General features: G+C 40.7%; 1 protein-coding gene across 2 annotated transcripts in view; it reads left to right on the forward strand.

The window, feature by feature from the left end:
* Positions 1–3222: 3222 nt before the first annotated feature.
* Positions 3223–22411, forward strand: part of TMEM117 (transmembrane protein 117) — a 231681-nt gene continuing 212492 nt past the window's right edge. Inside the window, exons 1-2 of one of the 2 annotated variants that reach the window (XM_054178050.1) lie at positions 3223–3484; positions 5470–5774. In XM_054178050.1, coding sequence (XP_054034025.1) covers positions 5498–5774 — 277 coding nt within the window. In that variant the 5' untranslated portion in view covers positions 3223–3484; positions 5470–5497. The remainder of the gene's footprint in view (positions 3485–5469; positions 5775–22411) is intronic. The other variant, XM_054178049.1, reaches the window with a different exon arrangement.

Consider the following 22411-nt stretch of genomic DNA (forward strand, 5'->3'; position numbering starts at 1 on the left):
CCAGACTCGTAGTGCTATCCATTGCAAGGATGAGAGGCAATGGGCACAAACTGAAACAGTGGCAGTTGCATTTAACTTAGGGAAAAAACCCCTTCTACTGGGGGAGGTGTAACATAGTAACATGTTTCCCAGAGGGGTTATGGGGTCTCCAACCTTAGATATACTTAAAACCCAACTGGATACAGCCCTGCTTTGAGCTGAAGGCTGGACCAGAGGATCTCCAGAGATCCTTTCCAGCCTGTTGTGATTCTGTGAATTTTCATGGGTGTTAAGTGAGTCGCAGTTCTGTGGATCAAGCAGCCAAGAGCACAGTATAAGGTAACATGATGTGTAATAGGACTTTCTCAGTTGAAGCTGTAGCATATTTTTCCAGTCTTCAGGATTACCTTGCAGCCCTAGATACACAGTATTTTGTAATTAATTGCATTTTATTTCTTTCATTATTTATTAAATAGAGCAATACCACAAGTTTTTTAGTTTGGATCTGTAGCTTTTTCACTGGCAAAACTACCATTTTTGCTTTGGCATAGAAAAGCATGGAAACCTGTCTTAGTGCAGCATCAGTATTTTGGAATATACTGTAGCCTGGCACGTGTTCCTGCATCAGACAGAGTTGTTTGCCGTGGGTTAGTTGCTTCGGCGGTGTTGGATTGGTTGATGGGTTGGACGTGATGATCTTGAAGGTCTCTTCCAACCTGGTTTATTCTATGTATTCTATGTATTCTATGTATTCTATGTATGTCTGTGGCAGCAGAGTCTTGTAAGGGAACTTTCCAGTTACAAACTAATGTGCAGAAGGCTAATTCCTCATATCTGAGTATAAAATGACTCCACAGAAGTTGATACTGCAGTAAGATATATATAAAGGTACTTAATACTCACAGCTCTCAGCTGGAAAGGGAGTGTCTTGCGATAGCCTTCACACACATGCTATTTCATAATAGGACCACTGGTAAAACAGTTCGATTCACAAACTCAGCATTTCAAGCTGAATTATTGTTCTGATTTGGCCTGCTCTTTGCTGGCCTTTTAGTTTGTTGACAATTTTGTAGGTAAGTTTGTTTATATTCTTCTGTTGCTGGCATTTCCTGGTCTTTAGTGAGTGGGCATGATCAGTCTTGTCTACTTAGATTATTTGTTCATTGTTGCTATTCAGGTATGTATTTCATCAACTAAATCTTGATTGCTTGATTCAGAAGAAAAAGCAATAGGAATGGTCCATCTTTTCTTTTTTTAAATATATATATTCATATGAGTGAAAAAAATATGAGATATGAGCTGCTTCTAAGCAAACAATTGCAAAAGGAAATTTGGGAGAGGTATATGGTGCAGTTATGCTTTTGGTTACTTCAATGGAAAAATAAATTATTTTCCTTTGATTGGCTTCAAAAACTTTCTCACTGATTTGCTATCTGAAAAAAATGTTTGTGAATGCTTTGTAGTTATGAGTTTCCTGACCTGGAGAGAATCTTTTTACTTTGTAGGTGCATAAAGAGTGTGATCCCTTTTGTGGTGGGCGCTGCCTCCTTTTCTGTGGATTCTGATTTGTTGAACAGGAGGAAACAGTTCTGCAAGTGTAGCAGGACACACAAAACTGTTGCATGAACAGGCAGTGCTGTATGCTGTATTTCTGTACTCTCTCACTGCAAATGATTTTTTTTTCCTTGTCTCTGAATATTTTAGTTTATTTTAGTAGTGTTAAATGTTGAATATTGCATCATTCCACGCAAAGTTGAGGGTCTCGTAGGTTATTCTACTGGCAGAGATAACCACAGAATCACAGAATAATAAGGGTGCTAAAGGGACCCCTGGAGATCATCGAGTCCAACCCCCCTGCTAGAACAGGTTCACCTAGAGCAGGCTGCACAGGATGGTGTCCAGGCAGGTTTTGAATGACTCCGGAGAATGAGACTCCAACACCTTTTTGGGCAGCCTATTCCCGTGCTCTATAACATTCAGAGTAAAGAAGTTCCTCCTTGTGTTCAAGTTTGTGCCCATTGCCTCTTGCCCTGAAGAAAGTCTGGCCCCTTCCTCCTGACACCCATCCTTTAAGTATAAGCATTGATAAGATCCTCTCCCCAGTCTTCTTCCTTGTAGAATTCGTGGCAAAGTTTCTATATTCTTCCAAATGTCCAGTGCCTTTTTCTACATACTGTGGACCATAAAGTGGGGATTATGTCAGATACCCTCAGTACAGTTACAGTCATTTACAAAAATACATAAAACTATATTGTCATAAGTACAGAAGTCTTTATCTGATGCTTGTTCTGGTTGTGCTGGTCTTTCACAACATGAGTCACCTAAAGGCCCTTCTACACTGCTCCGTGGACCTCAGCCACATTCTTCTGTCTGCCTGAAGCAGACAAATATATAGCCATGTTTTAAGTTTCATGTCATATTTCAGGCACCTGATCCAATGCAGTTACCTGACTTCTCACAACAAGATGCTGAGACTGTGCCTAGCAGCTTCGAGTTGATTTTACCACTGTTCAGCAGTGACAGAACGGGTATATATTGCATTAAGACCCAGTCATAATGCACTTCTAAGAGCATCCTGTAAATGCTTTCCTAGGATGTCAGCAGTACCAGCACACTGGCACTAGGGACCACATCCCACATAAAAGGCTTTGGCTGACAATTCGGCTGAAGTGCAATGTCAACAGCTCCGTCAGGCTGCGTGGAGGCATTCTGCCCGACACAGCGACGGTACCGGCTGTGTGTGCACCCTGAACAGGCTGTGGCCTCATGATAGTCCTCTCCCGCGTACGCAAAGGTTAACATTAAGGTTTCCCCAAGTCTTCTTGAGTGCTCTGGCTATTATTGCCAACCCTGTGCTTTTGATTTAGGGTCACACATCTCCAGATCTGACCTCGTATTCCCCATATTTGTAATTTTCTACAGCTAATTTACTTAATCCTGAAGCCCGACCGGTGGGAATTGAGCGCCGTGCCAGTTTCGTTCACCTGCCCCGGCTGGATAAGCCCCCGTGACTCCCAGGCCACCATTTTCCAGGGTGAATAAAGACACCCGCGGAAACAACGCGCACGCCGCGGGTCCTTGCTGGCAGGCTCCGGAGGAGAGTCGGGCACGGACAGGCACGGGCGCCAGGGTCACCGGGACCCTGCCGCAGAGGCGCCGCCCGCTGTCGCGCGGCTGCGGCACTGCCGGGACCAGCGCGGCCGCGCTCCCTCCCGCGGCGCTCGCCCGCGCACGGGAGCGGAGGGGAGAGGAGGGGCGCAGCCGCTCCCGCCGCCGCAGCCGCTCCCTCCCCGCGGCGGCCGGGGGGCGGGACGCCGCGGCCGCGCCAGCGCTGCTGTCAGCGCCCAAGGGGCTGGAGGGGCCCTGCCGGCCGCGGGCAGCTGCCAGGGGGTGCCGGCGCGCAGCGGCGCGGAGCGGGGCCGCCCGCTGTTGAGAGCCGCACCGCAGCAGGCGCCGAGCCGCGCCGCTGCAGCACCGCGCCCGCGCTGCCGGATCCCCCATCGCGGTGAGTGAGGCGGGCAGGGGACAGCGGGCGGGCAGCCGCGGCGCTGCGGGGGCCCGTGGCCCTGTGCCCCGGCGGGGCGGCGGCTGTGGGTTCCCAGGTGTGCGCCGCAGGCAGAGGGAAATGGGCCAATTTAACAGGTTGCGATGGGCGTGCGGGTCGCGGCTTTCTCGGCACCCGCATTTTTGGCGTTGGGGTAGTCAACAGCAAGCTCGTTGTGAGGGATTTAGCACTGCTGCTATTGCAAGTACTGGCTCCTCATGCTGTAGAATGCTTCCCAGGAAGCTGCGTCTTCACTTGTGTGTCTAATAACTCTCGAGTATCCGACAGCTGCCAAAAATGCCTGGACGCATATAGTTGTTTATCTCCAGCCCCATTAAGGTGGTTCATACACAAGGAAATATAAAAACTTTTCTTCCCATTAACAGGAAGGTAAAAAAAAAAGAAGACATAAAAAGCTTTGACCATCCTTATGGCTCTAAAGGTGGTTTAATGTCCCCCAGGTGATATTTTTTTAGGCTGCTGGGAATTGTAATGGCTCTTGCTTTAAATCACTTTTAATAAAGTTTCTGAATGGCTGACACTTCCTTGTGCCAAACTTTTTAACTCTCAAATGTGATTTTTGTTTTTCTTTCTCATATGCAATTTATGCATAATGGGGCATTGTTAATTTTTACTGTTTACTGAATGCATTGTCTAAATCAACTGTGAGGTTCTTTTATCCTTTTTGATTTAATGAGTACAGGTTCTTGGTAATTTTACTCTTCATTAGGGAGTTGAATAATTTTGAAGGGACTACCTACAGGGAGACATTGTAATTCAAGACATTTCTAAGTTTGCAAACTGGTACTTAGTCAGAAGTCCAAGAAGAGATGAGTAATTCTTTGGGTTTTTTTTAGGTCTTTTGCTGTAGTTTGGGTTTGGGATTTTTTTTTTTTTTTCCTGCAGGCATATGACATTTACAGAAATCTGTGCTGTTCAGTTAAGTACACTGTATCCTTCAAGGATTGTGCTGCAATAAACAAGCAGTATTATTAGATACTCTTTTATTTTTTTTTCTTTCTTCTTTGCCTCCTACACTCTGTGTCCCTTGAATGATTGTGGTGTTCCAAAACACAAAGGCCTTGTATCTTTCTGTATACAAAGCAGTTCAACAGGATGAAACAAACAATTTGTAGTGAATAATAGAAAAAGAAATCAAATGACAAACAACTGAGACAGTAGCCATGCTCACTTGCATTTTTCTGTAACTGTACTTCATAACTAGGCAAGTTTCAAAATACAGTTTTGGTACAAAACGGTCTCTGCTGAGGTGACTCTTCATTTTCCAGGTTTGAAAAATACGCTTCATTTAGTTATAGCTGTACTCCCTGAAGTCAGTGAAAAGATTTCCACAGACCTGCCTGACCTGCAAGGATTAGTTCTATCAGCTTTTGCATTCTGTTATTTCTCATACAAACACGAGTTTCTAATGTTGCTGGGATATATGCTAGGAGTTGAAGCAGCGGAAGGCATCACTGGCCTTATGGTCCTTTTCCATCTTTTTCCTCTAAGTAGAAAGATTTGATTTAGACTTAGCATGAACATTTGTGAAAAGTGTGTTGTGTTTTTTGGAAGGTGGCTAGAAAGGCACTCTGCCGAGTTTCGCGTAGCTGGTCATGTTGTCACATGCTGTGTTTTCACGCCCCATTCTGGAGCTGGTTTTTGCAAGACGTAATATAGAAGTGCTTGAGATTAAAAATCCTGTGCTGTAATGTGTCTATGCATGTTTGTTGATTTTATGTTAGAATCCTCAGAAATTTCAGATTTTCTCAACCTCCTAACAGTACCTTTTGGCTGAAACTTTCACTGCACGTCAGTTAAAGATGACTAATGAGATAGTTACAGTGATTTGATTTTTGTAATGTGCAGGTGTCTCCTAAGCTCCAAGAATCCTAGGTGTGTATATATATATATCTAACATTGTGCATTTGTGTCTTTCCATATAGGCAAAGAACAGTTCTGCAGTGTCTGAGGATGGATAAAGACTTCCGCTACTACTTCCAGCATCCGTGGTCTCGCTTAGTTGTGGCTTACTTGGTGATCTTCTTTAACTTCTTAATATTTGCTGAGGACCCAGTATCTCACAGTCAGACGGAAGCCAATGTTATTGTTGTTGGCAATTGCTTCTCCTTTGTAACAAATAAATACCCTGAAGGAGGAGGCTGGAGATTTTTGAAGGTGTTTCTGTGGCTGCTTGCAATTCTCACTGGACTGATAGCTGGGAAATTTCTCTTCCATCAGCGCTTGTTTGGTAAGTTACTTGATGCCCCTGGTGACTTCCTGATAGTGACTTTCTGAATTCTTTTAACTTTCTACTCACTGCCATTTTGTAAAATTTGCTATTAATTGCTTCAAGTGTTTAGAGCTGTATAAAACTCTGCACATCAAAGCTTACATCGTTGTGGAAATTAATGCCACTCTACTTCTGTGAGCATACTTTACAATAATTCCGGTCAAAAAAAGGGCTAAAAATAGTGAAAATTGACTTATTTTAAGTACTTGAGAGGTCAGTGATTTTCAATATTATAAAAAAACTCCTTTGCATATTCAGACTGGTTTTTTACATCTTACTATAGTTTTCTCAGCAATAGAATAGAATAGAATAGAATAGAATAGAATAGAATAGAATAGAATAAACCAGGTTGGAAATGACCTTTGAGGTCATTGAGTCCAACCTATCATCCAACACTATCTAATCAACTAAACCATGACACCAAGCACCCCATCAAGTCTCTTCCTAAACACCTTCAGTGATGGTAACCCCTCCACCTCCCTGGGCAGCCCATTCCAGTGGCAGATCACTCGTTCTATGCAGAAAAGGCATTGTTCCTTGGGGTGACAACACTTCATGTCTTGTCAGAAGTCATACAAGTACAAGCAGAGGCTATTGTTGGTATTAGTAGAGCTGTGCTGAAGAACTCCTATGTGAAAATGTGGATTATAGAGAGGCAGGACCTGTCTGTCTCTTAGTACAAGAATGAGGGAGTAAAATGGGAAGGTAGGAAATGGAAAAAACCAACCCAATGGCAGTAAATACTTTCATGCACAAGGTGTGACTAGACTGGGGGATTAACTGCACTTGAACTGACTGAAAGGAGTATAATGACCCTGAATTAAATTCCGAGACTGAGAAGTCAGATGTAAGTATATATGGATACAAAGATACTTGTAATTACCTTAACTAAGTCATGTAGCAAATGTAGAAAATCTTGCATCTGAGGGCTCAAGGCTGTCTCTAAGTTTTAGACACAAGTAGAAGTCCTGGAAAAAATTACTTTGCTCCCACCACCTGCACTGTTCTTTGAAACATCTGGTTTCAGGTGTATCATTGCTGGTCTAGATGTCTAGATGGTCTAGATATTCTTATACTGGTAGGACTGTGGGTGTTTTCTGGAACGTGTCAAAGCTCATGAGTGCTAGGCCATTTCCTTAGTCTATCTCATTCTATTAAGATAGAGAGCTGCTGTAGTTTCAATAAATCAGACGTAAAGCTGTTATGTTAAGGATTGAACAAGAAAAGCCACATTAAGAGACTTTTCTTACTACAGACTTCACTTGAAGCTGTTATTGTGCAAGATAGTTGAGCATCTTGATGGCCATTTGGTGGACATTTTGCCATAATGTAATTGTAAAATGTCCCCATAAAGAGGACATTTTACCTCAATGCCTGAGTTCTGGAACAGGCACTGCCACAATAATGTTTTCAATTCTAGCTTCCACAACTGAGCAATGATTTTGTTAAATTGGAGAAAATGAGGGAAAAGTAATGAAAGTGATGATAAAATTGGAAAAGAAGCCCTGTAATGAGAGGATAAAGGGAAGATTAGAGGGTGACTTGCTGAAATTTGACTTGAAGGACAAAACCTTCGGGACAGCAAATCTATTGCAAGGTCCAGAGCTTAGAAGTGGCAAATAGCCAGCACTTTATTTTTTTTTTTTCCAAACTGAAAGGCTAGACACTGAGTGGAAGAAGTTGTTATAGGATGTGGTTTCATCAAGATGTGAATCTTTGGGAATATGTTCTAGTGTGATTAAAGAGCAATTCTCTTTCTTCTATATAGGTAGGCTATTATGATAACTGCTTCTGGCTTATTAACTGTGTCATAGATAGGACATGGCTTAACATAAATTTTAAAGTGACTGCCAAATGGAGAAGGTCTGCCCATCCTTCAGCATCTGCTGCATTGTGCTTTTGTGCAGTTGCTCAGTGAAACATGAGAGGGAACTTAACCCACATTAGCAGCACCCATCTTAATTCTGTGGGGATCATATATCTGATCATACTGATGTTTGTGGCAGCACAAAGATGGGATCAACATTGGGAGGAATAACAGGCAAGAGATTTCTACTCTGATGGCAGTTGCTGGCTTATGGATATTTATGGTTATGGTCTGGGTGACCAATATGAGTCTAGGGTACAGTCTGATTTGAGGTTAGTTGCTGCACATTGAGTTTCGTGTCAATTTGAACCCATGGTGATCTGCCACAGTCGCACCTTCCTAACCCCAGCCACATCTTTTCTGTGCCTCTTCAAGCTAGGGTTGCTGTTAATGTGATGGAGCAATGAGCCACCTCAAGCAGCTGATCCCATGGAAAACCAGTTGCTTCTGTTGTCATCTATAGCAGTTCCTTGAACTGGTATGATTACTTGAGTGCCAATCCTGATGTAGTGGCAAAAGACTGTGCATCCAGGATAACTGGGGACCATGGCAGCCCTGCCTTCTGTTGGCTTGAGTGCTGTGGGACTGCACCCACACAGTGTGTGAGTGGAAATGTGGTGTTGTTTGTGATACACTGCGAGCAGATGGTAGTCCGTGTGACAGAAGAGCTGACTGTACTGCTGATTGATGTGGCCATGCTAGATGTAAACTAGCTAGTATGGATAAAATGATTGCATTGGTGTGATGATGATGTGGGTTTACAGCTTGAGTGTATCTCTGGATCTTCAGCCCCTGCTGAAATCTTTCCTGGCAGTTATTTGCTGCTATTTTTATGCCTTTCCTTTTGTTGAGATCTTCACTGAGTATGCCCTCTGGAACTGCTGGCATTAAGCACTTTATGAATTCATCTCTTCATTGCTTTTAATTTCCCTAGTCTATCTTTTTAAGCAGCTGCTACTTCTGTAACTTTAGTATTTTTTTATTTATTTAATCTTTTCTTTTGTGTATAACTGTTTGGAACAATTCTATTTTATTTTATTTTTAAAATGCTTGTTAATTTTTCCCCCCTCTCTGATAAGTTATGTTTGTAGAGGAATTTGTGACTGGTTGTTTACTGTGGTCTGTGTATAACTACTTGCAGTCAGGAAACCAAATAGCACCAGTCAATCTTCCCATGTCAGATCTTGGCTCACTGTGTAGGCTGCAAATTGAAATTGAGAAGGATTAATCTGCACATCTCACTTTAGATGCAGAGCAGTGGAAAGGATTTTCTTTCTCTGTGCCCTTTCTGCTCTTTTGTCCCTTGTCTTCTGTATTTCTTGCTGCTGAGTTTGCAGCACTAGAAAAATAGTGTAGCTAGAACTACGTCATGATACAGTTTGCCATCTGTGATAGCCACGACTGTCATGAACTATAAAAATAATAGAAATATGTTCAAGCATGTTATACTTCTAATAGTGGAAGGACAAGGGTGCTGGAAACATTATTTAGGATTTATCTCTCAGAGTTGTAGAGAGATAAGGCAGAAGGTAAACTATATTGTTGAGAAGTAGAGATCTTGGCTAGAGGATGAGGTGGGATGTTTTCTGTTGATAATACTCATTGCAGCCTTTGACAAGTAACATTTTCAGGGACTTCTTGAAGACACTGTGACTTAAACCAAGATTAGAAAACAATTACATTTCTTCATTTTCAGTCAAGAAGTAACATCATTTGATAAGCATCTCTTGTGATAAGTATTTCCAGGGAAAATAGCCTTTATCCAGTACATTCTTTGTATCTTTATGGTGTATGGTCAGAACAAACAGAATTTTAAAACTGGCTTTTGGCTGTTGTCCACAGTATGCCTTTGATTCATCACTAAGCATAGTTTCTGTTTGGTTAGATATGGTGTTCTGCCATGTTGCAATGGAAAACATAAGGTCATAGATGAGTACTGGAAGTTTGGGGAAATAAAAATTAAAGATATAACACCTCTGTTATTTTTTTGCTCTGCATGAGAGAGTTGTTTGAGGCAGGGAAAAGTCGTGATGTGATGGTTAAACCTAAACTGTGCCTAAACTGTCACAAGTTTGGATGTGGCACTTGGTGCCACAGTTTAGTAGTCACGAGGATTTCAGGTGACAGGTTGGACTTGCTGATCTTTGAGGTCTTTTCCAACCTTATTGATTCTATGATTCTATGATTCTAAGTGACTTCCTTACACTTATTGGAGATTTCTTGATGTATTTTTTGCTTTATTAAAAGCAGAAAGAGCTTACAAACTGACCCCATTTGATGACACAACCCATTTGGAAAATGCATGCAGATCTTAAATCCTGACTTAAAAGAATTCCTGAATAAGCACTTGCACATTTGTCATATTGCTCAGGGACACTGTCTGGAAAATAACAGCGTTTAACGTGCAGAAAGTGTGTGTTTTAATCGGCAGCATCCCAGCTCATGCACGGATGCTGTCCTGTACTCCAACCTCAGGCCCAAGTTCTGAGTTCAATGGAAAGTCTTTTAGCCCAGAGTTCAGGCTGTGCATTTTGCATCAGGGCATATAAATATGCTCTATTACGTAAATTTAGAGTCATCATTCATTTGAATAGGCTTCCAGCAGTACGGATAAATTGGCAGTATCCTCGGAAAAAATGGTATCTTAATTTTTTTCAGTCCAGTATCTTTGGCTGTTTCCCATGTGTAATAATCCTTAGCTTATGCTGGGTATTAATACAACAGTTTTGAAAATCATACTTATTGCAAAACGTGCATGTGTCTACCTGTCCTGTTTTCCTGACTCTAAGTGATCGTAAAGACCTATTAAAATCTGATTAAAAGCCTGTGATTACAGGGATTGGATTTTATTCAATTGCCAATGAGTGTGCCTGGATTGGTATTCATAGGGTCTTTTCTAAATGATGTGGATGGAAACTAAATACTTAATGTGTTATAAGAAATTATGGAAAACAAGATGTACAGAACTAAAGCCGTTATTTCTTAAAACAGGGAAATCATCATAATGTTGCAAGAAAATTAGACCTCTTGAATAAGTGTTGAATTTAATGGATTACTCTCACAAATGTTCACAGTGTGCAGTTTGTATGGAACTAAATGATAATCTGAGCTTTGTAGACACTGGAGTGAATAAATAAAGCAGTCATTATGGGAACTGCATAGAGCTGTGGCTACACACTAATGTTGCAGATTCCTTCATGGAGCGTAGCGCCATGCTGGGAGCAGTTTCATGATAGACAGTTTGAACCCAAACACCCACTGAGGACCCGTTGTCTGAAAGCATTGCTTTTTTTGTCAAACATCTTATCTGGAAGGCTCTAAAAGATTTCACAAACCTATTAGGAAGGGACTCTTCAGTGTCTTATGCTGAAAGTTAAAGTGTGTATCAACTGAAGCAGTGAATGTCTGCAGATGGCAAGAGGAAATTAGGGAGAAAGGGATTTAGTCTGGATGAGAGTGTACTGCCTAAGAAATGTGAATCTGTTAGGTGGCTGGTATCCTGTCTCTACCAGACAGGATAAATTTGTACAGTAGTACACATATGATTAATTAGTATCCTGATGTATTAGGAGTCATGTTAGTGTAAAATCTGGGCTGTGGTATTGCTAGTATTGGTGTGGCATATCACTTACGTAGTAGCGTGTGTGCAGTAGCTAATGAACCAAATGTGATCTGTTAAAATAAAAAGATATTGTTAAGATTTGTGCACGGTTGGTTGGTTGTTTTTCAGCCAGATTGTTTCCCTTTCTTGTTTCTTGTTTAACAATAGTTGTGTGAACACTTGTGCCACCATCTGTAGGAGCAAATGATGGCTGTGTGGCAATACTTGCATAAAATTCTAACCTGATTGATAGAGCGTATTCTTTTCTGTTGTCAGCTCTGTAACTTACATTAAAGTAAGATCTGTCACATAATATCCAGCAACTTTGTTCCTCCTTTCCCTATTCCATTGATGGCTTCAGCCTAATACAAAGCAATTAATGCCATATCTGGTAAAACCACCTTGTTTTCAAGAGCCTGTTCTGTATGAATTTCAGTAACAGTGATCAAGTTAATGCTGTTAAACACATTCTGCTGTGATTACTTCACAATCAATTCACCTCTTTTGTTTCCAGTAAAATGTTGAAGCAATAGAATAAGATTATTTTGGACCTACAAAATGTGTGCCAAGGGGACAGTCTAACAGTTTGCTAATAATAACACGCAAATGACTGTGAGCAAGCATTTCTGAGAGCCAGAATCCTCAACAAAAAAAAAACCACATAAAAAGGGAGAAGCTTGCAGCCAGCCACTGAATAAGTGCAGGCTCATCAGATTCCAGCTCTGGCACGTTGCCAGTAATTAAGATGTTAGTTTAAAATAAACTTTACATCAGCCATGGGGGAGACCACAAGTGACCTTTCAAATATAAATGAAAAACTTGCAAGTGACCTCCTAATTTCTTCTTTTACTCTTGTATTTTTAGACGAGCTGTAAAGTCTTCTTCCTCTCTTCAGGCTCAGTGAGAAGATTACTGTCATCTGGGCTTAGCGTTAGTTGTGGAAACAGTCTCATACCGTATTACTTCTGGGTAGTAAATTGTAGAGTTTAATTGGAGAGGTACAGACAGTAGCTATGAAAAGATTATTCTCTCTTCAGTGAAAGCTTTGATTCTACTGAAGGCGTGTATCCCATTTCCCAAGCAGCAGCACGAGAGTGTGAGAAGAGCTACATGTGTCAGATTATCTGTAATGGAAAGGCTGTAGAGAATATTTAGCAATCAATAACTGAAAACTAAAAATAAGCTCATTGCTATTTCATATTGATGTGTCAACTCTGTGTTTTGATCTTTTTGATGTGTCTTTCAGCTTTTTGTTTCCATGAGTTTGGAATGATGCCTGTCACTTACAGGAATAATGTGTCTCTGTTCCGTGATTTCCAGAAATAGAACTGAGCGTTTTCCTAGCAGAAGCAGCCTGATGGGCATAGTGCAGGTGCAGCCTAGTGCAGGGGCAAATGTCTTCTATTCTTACTCCATCCAGCAAGGAGATGGAGAGGATGTTAGTGTGGAACATCACCTTGCCATGTTCCTGATGAAGAGTCTTGAGGAGAATGTGGTCTCCTTGGCGATACTGCATCCTTTCAGAGGTCCCTTTAGGCTGCCAGTGGTGTGAAGGTCCTTCATGTAGCACACAACATTTCTGTTTGTGTGATTCTGCTGGGACTTCAAACCAGCCTGTGTGTTTGCTTTAGAAGATTAATACTTACTAGGAAAAAAAAAATCCAAAATGAAAAAAAACCCCAAACAACCAACATTCTGGGCTTTACAAAACTTTGAATACATTCTCAGGATTTAAGAACTGTTTAGGAAATAATAAGTGTGGTTTATGCATTTTTAAGAGATAGTTTGTCTATGGCCAGAGGAAAAAAAATAAAAATAAATGTACTCAGTAACCAGAGTGACTTTTGAGGTGGAGATTTTAGTAACTGTAACCTACAAGGCAGGTAGGGAAGTGACACAATATTTTTAACTGTGGCTCCTGAGACAGACAAAGCACATAACCTCATTTCAGACGCTGGAAAACAGGTTTTTGCTTCTTTCTCTCTTTATATCAGAAGGGGTAGAACAGGGGTAAGCACTGTCAGGGGATGGCAGAAACAGCAGAGACTTTTCTACTTTGAGGATTCAGGCACTACCTGGTACTTCTAGATGGGAGAGTCTTCCAGCGCAGACTGGGCATCTGGATAGAGGTAGCAGCAGAGCCTTAGGGCAAGGTGAACTGAGACATGAAAAGTCCAGTTCTGAAGCCCTCAATACAGGAAGGACATAGATCTGATGGAACAGGTCCAGAGGAGGGCCAACCAGCGGGTTGGAGCACTTCTGTTATGAGGACAGGCTGAGGGAGCTGGGGTTGTTCAGCCTGGAGAAGAGAAGGCTCAGGGGAGACCTAAAAATGACCTTCCAGTACCTGAGGAAGGGAGCCTACAGGAAGGATGGAGAGGGACTGTTTACAAAGGCCTGTAGTGATAGGATATAGAGTAGGTTTAGATTGGGTGTTAGGAACAAGTTTTTTTCCATGAGGGTAGTGGAACACTGGAACAGGTTGCCCAGTCAGGTGGTATGGTTCTAAAAAGAAGTAGTCATGTGAAACATTTGCAAACAAAGGACTTTTCATCCAAATTTTCTGAACGTGTGGTTCAGATTAAGTCCTTTGTTTTCTAAGTAATGTGAGATGTTCATACCCATCTACCATGTTTCACTCCAGAGACAGCTGCATTCCAGTCCTAAGCAAAGTCAGTTCTACAAGGTATCACAATCCTACTTTTTAGTATTGCTTTAACATTTAATCACTTGTTACTGCTCAGACACCAACGTGGTAAGGTTCTTTGGTGCCATTTTGAATGACTCATTAGAACTGACCTTCACTCTGCATAGGTATGCAGCAGCCCAATCTCTGCAGCACAGCCTGGGAGCAGATGACTGTGTAGGTGTTGGGGAGCGAGACTCTTTGGACATTTTAAAGTAAAAATGCTGATGGCAATTTAGTGATGGTTATGATGCTGTTTCCATGATAACAGTGTTAATAAGAAAAATCCTGAGTGTTTTCCTATTCTATCTAAGTACCCAAAGCCATTTAATGTATTTAAAAATATGCCCTCCCTTAAGTTCAGCAAAGCAGGAATCTAAGATTTCATAGACTATATATCCAAATAAAGAGGTAGAAAAAGTAGTCTTTTAAGGCACAAGTTAAAAATTCCAGCCATGTTTTTGTGTTTTGCACATTTCCTTTTCTGCATTGGTAGATGCATCTCTCAGTGAATCACCTGGAATGACAGAAAAAATATTATCTTTTGGAAGCATATGCCACAAGGTTGTGTAGGCACACAGGGGTATGTGAGAGTGTAGATTATTAGCAAAATGTGCAGGAATTTATATAAATGGAGGTAGTTGTAATTAAGTTTTTGATGATAAGCACCTAAACTTGATGGATTCCTATGGAATAGAAAGAAGCATGAAATGTGTGATGTGGATAGGAGACTGGATTTCCCTGCCACTGCGTATTTATGTTCCCAGAGCTGCCCTGGTTTCACCAGGGTTGCTTCTGAATTACGCCTAAGTAAATGAGAGGTGGGTTTCCACTTCTAGGCATCTTTGGGTTTTGGCTTTTAATATATATTTGGGAACAGCAGTATCATTTCTGTGTTGTAGCCCTAGAGTTGAAGTTTTCATATCAGATCCATGCAGCCAGTAAGACAACTTGATCCAAATGTTGGGTGACAGGTTGGACTTGATGATCTCTGAGGTCTTTTCCAACCTTTTTGATTCTATGCTTCTATATTCAAATTGGCCATTGAATAAGATATGGCAAAGTACCTGATTTAGATGTGATTATCAAGTATTTATTATTGTGACTTCTAAGATGTTAATTTTATGGGTTAAACCAGTGGTGCTTCTGGCTATGTGACAGTAGCCCACTGTGGATGCTGAGATAAAAGAACACGAACAATTGCGCTGATAACTCCCAGAATAGTTTCCCAGTCTCTAACAATTTGCTCAGAATTCAAACAAAAATATGTCTATTTTTAGATGCCTTTGACAGTCATTGTGAAGACAAATAATAAAGGTAATAGTTAGCATTAGTCTTTGTTCCTGCCTACCTGAAACTAAGAAGCAAATACTTAGCAAATTTTCACATGTACTCGTAAACCTCCAAATTTACTGACTTCTTCATCCTCCTACTTCTGGTAATATTTGGGAAATTGTTGAGTGTGGCCATTTGCCTGAAGCCCAGATAAAATGTTTCAAAACAAACTGTTGGTTGAAAAGACAAAAATTCTTCTTCAGAGGCCTTCCTGTCCTTTAAAATGCCTTGAATTCAATTTTTATCTGCAGCACCAGAGTATGCTCTTTCAAAGTGGACAGCTGGTTAAGGCTTTGTAGGCTCACTTAAGCACATGCTAAATATTGTTCTCTGGTTTGCAGCAAAAGGACACATATAACATGTGTCTAGTAAGAAGCAGACTTTCATTTAATGCTAAAGTGAAGAAGACACTAAATCTGGAGAAGTCAAAAATGCTGAATGAATAATGAAATAGAGAATTATGACAGGGAGGCTGTAAAGAGATGAGGCAGGATTGAGGAAAATGTTCCTGGATCAACAGTATTTAATTCTAATTACTAGAGAAAGAGGGAGCAAGGTCTAGAAATTGAGAGATTTTAGCTTTAACAAAAGCCCAAATATCCTAGCTCTCCTGCTGATCTGTGGTCCTAGATGTAAGTGACAAAAAAAAATGAATCTTAATTTCCTCTTTTTTTTTTTTTTTTGCCAATGTAAAATACTGGAGGTTTGGAAACTGAAGACTAATATTGTATGTGAAACTTCAGTGGAGTTTCTGACTTGGGAATAACAGGGCTTAGCAGAACATTCAATTTTGCATCACTTCCATGTGGCAAATGAAAATGTAAAGTCTTTGCAAATAGTTTTCTTCACGCCTTCCACTTTGCTTGATGTTCTTCTTGGTACATATGATCTTAGATTACTGTGAAGTGATTTGGGGCCAAGCTTATATCCTATAAGATATATAGGATATATGGGGGGGTTGTAGTGAGGCGGAGGTTGGTCTCTTCTCCCAGGCAACCAGTACCAGAACAAGAGGACACAGTCTCAGGCTGCACCAGGGGAGGTTTAGGCTGGAGGTTAGGAGGAATTTTTACACAGAGAGAGTGATTGCCCACTGGAATGGGCTGCCTGAGGAGGTGGTGGGGTTGCCGTCGCTGGGGGTGTTCAGGGCGAGGCTTGACGGGATGCTTGGTTGTATGGTTTAGTTGATTAGGTGGTGTTGGATGATAGGTTGGACATGATGATCTCGAAGGTCTCTTCCAACCTGGTTAATTCTATTCTATTCTATTCTATTCTATTCTATTCTATTCTATTCTATTCTATTCTATTCTATTCTATTCTATTCTATTCTATTCTATTCTATTCTATTCTATTCTATGTACCTCATTCATGTGGCAGCCAAAGGTGGAGCAAATTTTATCTGAATTAGAGGTCACTGCCATATGAGCTATCTAAATTCAAACAGCAAAACAGGAGTACTACACTCTTTGGGCTATCTGCAGATTTCCACCTCTTAGGCTGCAGTTGAATAAGCAAACTTCTCTTGAAACTTTTTGTTTCTGATTGCCTTGCTCATGGTACATACGAGAATGAATGCAGGTGCCTGGTCTGTTCAGAATCAAAGGGGCTATGTCGCAGCACTTGTCCCACAATAAACCTGAGAAAGTCCAACTCTCAGCATTCTATCAACACTCATGAACTCTAGAGAGCCAAAATCTCTTTTATCTCAAATATTATCACGTGGTCATACACCCATTGAAAAACTTTAGTTTAGTATTGTGTCATCTGGTGGTGATTCCTAAATTCCTGATAATGTACAAGTTCTTCCCAGCTACTCCAGAAAAGACTTTTCCTCTGGAGTTACTCCTTTTGCTGCAGTTCAGGGGTTCTTCACTCACCTTCTCCTGTGGGTAGTGCCCTGGAAATCAGGGCAATTCAATTAGAAGGCCAAAACTGAGAGTAGGAATTTGTATATTACTTGTATTGAGGTGTAGTCCATGTAAGTATAGTTTTATAGTTACACACATTATCCTTCAAGAGACTTGCCATGAAGGCATAACCTTGCCCATTCCCTTGGTGTGATGTGTTACGGAAAGGTGAAGGCCTTCAAAGTCCACTTTGACAGAAAAGGAAGAGTGTGTGTATTTCTAAGTATGTCAGTGTCATTTTGTGGCTGAGTAATTCATACTGTTTGAAATGGAACTCCTTTATAATTAGACCTCTCAAGCAGTCTTAGTGGATATTTTGTGGCCATTGGAAATGCCTCAAGACAAAATGTATGATTGTTTTTCAGTGCATATAAAAAGTACTGATTGTAGTCTAAGAAGATTTGCCTAAAATAAATGCAGCTTCAAAATGAGTGAAGACATTTTTGACTCCGTTGAAGAGATTTGAATTCCTTATTCTGAGAGGGAAAGGATCTTCCTCTGAAAAAGCAGGAAATTTGCAGCAGCAAAGCTGAGAAAATGCTCCATAACCTCAAGGAAACAAGTGCCACATACTGTTTTCTGTGTCTGTTCCTTCTTAAGACACTAGTGACTCTTTTTTGGCTATTTGAAGATTAAGGTACAGTGTGCTGTCACACAGCACATAAAGCATTCCGGACCTGAAAGCTGCATCATTCACATATGTTTATTACTTTTTTTTCTTAGTTCCTGAACTATCTAAAAAGTTGGGCAGAAGCACCTTTAGAGGTGGAATGTTTTTCTGTAGTAGCATCAGACTTCCCAGGGAACAACCTTTTGCTGTGTAAACATATAGAGGTGGGTAGAAAAGGCTTTCATTCTGAACAGGTCACCAGCACCTTTCTGCTTTCGTTATTTCAGTTTTGATCATTCAAACTTGTCTTGTGAATCAAACTCTATTTGAATAGCTTCCAAGCATAGTTGGCTTACCTTTTGCAACAGCCTCTGCAGTGCTCTAGTGGAGGATTATAGTGTGCTTGCTTTCCTTCTTGTACTGACATATGAGAAGGTCCATGTGCATACCTCCTTAACAGCAGTAAGCTTCTTCCTGGGGAGCTGGCCCTGAGTTTTAATGGTTTGAACCGTTTGAACTGCTTGGTAACTTTCTTTACCATCTCTCAGTGAAGATGTTCTTTCTAGTGACAGTTGTGTGAGCTAATAGACCTGATGAAATGAAGGCTCTCAAAGTATGCTCAGACATTGCATTCCTTAGTGGTCACTTTTAGGCTTTCTCAAAAGTTTACAGCCAAGAGGTAGAATCTCACCTTAACTGGTCAGTCCATTCATATTTCCCCTTTTCTTTCCCAGGTCTCAGCAAAATTTTACCCAACCCCAGATGACACACAGTTTAAAACTCTTCAAACATTTTGGAGGCTGAAGTTTTTTATCAGAAAACCTGAAATTATTTCAGTTCTCAGTTAAGGTTTCTGTAGAGGCAGTCTGTGTGTATCCAGGGGTTATCAGAATGCCTTTCCAAGTATCAAACAAAATCTGAACTTTGTTGAGTCTCATATAAGGTTTGTTATGGAATATCAATTATTGATCCTTGGATTTCTAGGTGCAGTTTTATATCCTGACACTGTTGGTGTGGAAGGGTGTAGATCATATGCTTATGTTTGTGTAGTTGTCATACAGCTTTTTTTATGTTGAACTCTCCTTCTGCCTGCAAACTTCAGAGAAGCATGCAGATGTCTCTCTAGGAATGCATTCTGCCCTGAGTTACTCCAGGAATGGGTCTGGTGGACTGGGCAGTGTTAGGTTTGCAATTGGCTCAATAATCTTAAAGGTCTTTTTCCAACCTAAATGATTCTATGAGTCCTAACCTTACAGAAATCATAGCTCTTTACAGTGCATCAGCTCCACTATAATTTCCTCACCTCACCTTCCAGCAAAACTAACTGGAGCCCTGTGCAGCTGGGATCCGGATTTATCAAGAAAATGAGTGATAAGAGATCTGTTATTCTCATGCTGTGGTAATGGTTATGGCAGATGAGGTTCTGCTTTGAGAAGCAGATCAGGCAGAAATAACTATTATTTTTCAACAGAGGAGCACCTTCTAGTGGTGTTGAATGAATGTGCAGCTAGTTAAACATTTTCCCGAGCTAGGGAGATGTAAATATACTAGATGAAGAGTACTATATTTATGATTAAATTGGTAATTCATGTAAAAACAAAGCTTATATCTGGAAACACTAAAACATTTTTTGATTATAGTACTCCCCACTCCCTCAAACCCCAACAACCTCTCTATGGAGACAGACCGAGAGAGTTGTGGCTATTCAGTCTGGAGAAGAGAAGGCTCCAAGGAGACCTTATTGTGGCCTTCCAGAATCTTAAGAGGGCCTACAAAAAAGCTGTTGAGGGACTTTTTAGGGTGTCAGGTAATGATAGGACTAGGGGGAATAGAGCAAAACTAAAAGTGGATAGATTCAGGTTGGATGTTAGGAAGAAGTTCTTCACCATAAGGGTGGTGAGACGCTGGAACAGGTTGCCCAGGGAAGTGGTAGTAGCCCCATTCCTGGAAGTTTTTAAGGCCAGGCTGTATGAGGCTATGAGCAATCTTATCTAGTGTGAGGTGTCCCTGGCAATGGCAGGGAGGTTTGAACTAGGTGATCCTTGAGATCACTTCCAACCCTTCTGTGTTCATGTATTTCATTGTAGGCTAGAGAGCTGTCTTGCTTGTCACTGGAATATACTACCTCTTGGTCTGCCGACATCAATTCTCCACTTCTTTGATGCACTGGAAATGCAAGCATGCTCTGTAAGCCCTGGGATTCTTGTTTGTACACTGTGAGGTGTGGTCACAGTGTCCAAAAGAGACAGAATAGTTTCAAATATCTATCAAAGACAAGAAATAAAACAAACCCCTTGCTTAATCTGTAAATACTGAGATAAAACCAGAAAGCTGTTTCTGTTCAGGCTTTCTTTTTTTAAATGCATACTTTATGTCTCTCATTAAAACAAGAGGTAACCTTGGGTGTGGGAGTGCTCATCCGTTGAGAGGATCTCAATGAAAAATAGTGTACTCTCTGCTTGGTCAGGAGACAGTCCTTCCTTTGAGAAAGGAACTACTTTTGTTAGAACATCTGCTTTCAGTCATATATTTGACTGACCAAGTGATTACTTGTTGTTTTTTTCCTTTGGCCTCAAGAAAATGTGAATTTCTCTTCTCTCTTGCTCTCTGCACCAGTCTGATGGCTCAGCATACATGCATAGTAGTGATGCTTACATTCCCTGTGCTGAGTCCCAAAGCCAGCGCTGCTTACCCTAGTCCTGTAGAAAAATCTCTGGCAAAGCTCATGGTCAAATCTAAATCTCTTTCAATTCTGGTTGGCTGTTTTCTGTCAGCCTCTGCTTCATGTGTTTGATAGCAGCACTGCTCATTCAAATCAGGCTAAAGGTTTATTATGCATATTAAACTATGTACATATAAACATGTTCAACCATGTTTATATTTTTATATGTTTATATTACAATCAGGTCTGCAATTTACTCTGCCCCAATACTATATTACTGGAATGACCACTTGCAAACCTGTAAGTGCTCCTAGATAGATGTTGCTTTGTTTTATGACTCAAAAATGCTTTATAAATGTTTATTTCAAAAGGCTATTCGATAGAGAGATTGTAAGCAACTCTATTCAGTGTTAAAAATAAGCTTATGAATCAGTTTGAGTGCAGCTTCAGGAGAAAAGAACAAACAGTATAAAAACTAATATTTTGACATGTTGTTACAGAGTGTTGATAAACTGATATTGAAAACCAGAGATTACAGCACTGCCCTTCAGAGGTCAGCATCAGCATTATATGGGATATAAATACTGCTGTGTTTCTTGTACCAGCTGTGGAATTCGGATTCCAGTGAATTCAAAGAAGGAAAATGTAGTTTCCGCAGGCACTACGTATAAGATGATGAAACTTTGTAGCTCAAAAATAAAAAATAAAGAAGGAGGATCATGAAATAATTTTTCTAGGTCTGGCAGTTAAATAAAAGCGAGTTTCTTAAAAATGCAAAAAACTCTGGGAGGATAAAAAGTGCAAAAAATATAATTAATACTTATATGCCCTCTAACTGACTTTTGCTAAGCATTGAGAACATCTAAAGAGATAATTTATTTTTTTTTTTTCACATTCATTGTGTAACCTGGGATACAGCCACATAAAATTAAAACATCTTCAGCTCAAGAACAAATGCGTTGGCATTTTCCAGTGCTAACGCAGGGCTTTCAGTTGCTTCCCTACTAACAAATGTTCTAAAACATTATAGGAAATCAATATCTATTTTTTACAGGTTTCTGTTTAACAACATCAGCACAATTGTCTAACCCTGAAGTAAGAGTGAAGTCTATAATTAAAATTACATCTTAAGTCTGTAAACTGGAAGTTGACAGATGCAGAAGACATCAAAATCGAGCCTGCCTGGCAATAGCTTTTAAGCCTTCCCACGTTATCTGCATTTTACAACTTCTTCACAACAGCAGCTTGGGGTGTTGCATCTAGTAATAGTACTGGCATTCCTGTTAAGAGAGGGATGTAGTGCCTTTATAAACCCCCTGCAATGTTTGGTACAGCAAATGGTATAGACCACTACCACCTTTCTCTTGGCTGCCTTTGGGTAATCCATTAAGAATTGTCAGCCCTTTCCTTGCAGCAGCCAAAGTCCATCGTTCTGTACTTGGTGTTGTATTAAAAGATGAATGTGCACTGTTATGAACATTTGTATTTCTGTTCTTTTTGCTTTGAAAAATAGCAAGTGATCTTTAAAAGCCACAGGGTGTTCTAGAGGAAAGCAGAGTGCTCCATGTTTCACCTGCTTTTGCTCACTTACAGTTTCTAGTTCAGAGCAGGCCTTTGAGACCACCACAATCAGGGAAGACAGGCTGCGCAAGAAGCCTGATGGAAAGGCATCTGGTTACTAATGTCATTGTTCTGATTTTGTCTGAACTAGTGGGAAACCAGAGATCTTAGCTTCTTATTGCCCTTGTACATGATGTACTTTGCAAGGACATTACTTTTCTAGCTAGGTCAGTAGCTGAGATCTTGGCTATTACATTTGGTGACCTTAAGCTGCATTTTACCTTAGACTGCAAAAGCTGAGAACTGCAGTGCTTCCTGATTAAGGTTCACCTTCCCCAGCTGGAGAAAGCCCCATCCATGCTGAGTC

The sequence above is a fragment of the Dryobates pubescens genome, chromosome Z (assembly GCF_014839835.1).
Source record: "Dryobates pubescens isolate bDryPub1 chromosome Z, bDryPub1.pri, whole genome shotgun sequence".
Classification (NCBI taxonomy): Eukaryota; Metazoa; Chordata; class Aves; order Piciformes; family Picidae; genus Dryobates; species Dryobates pubescens.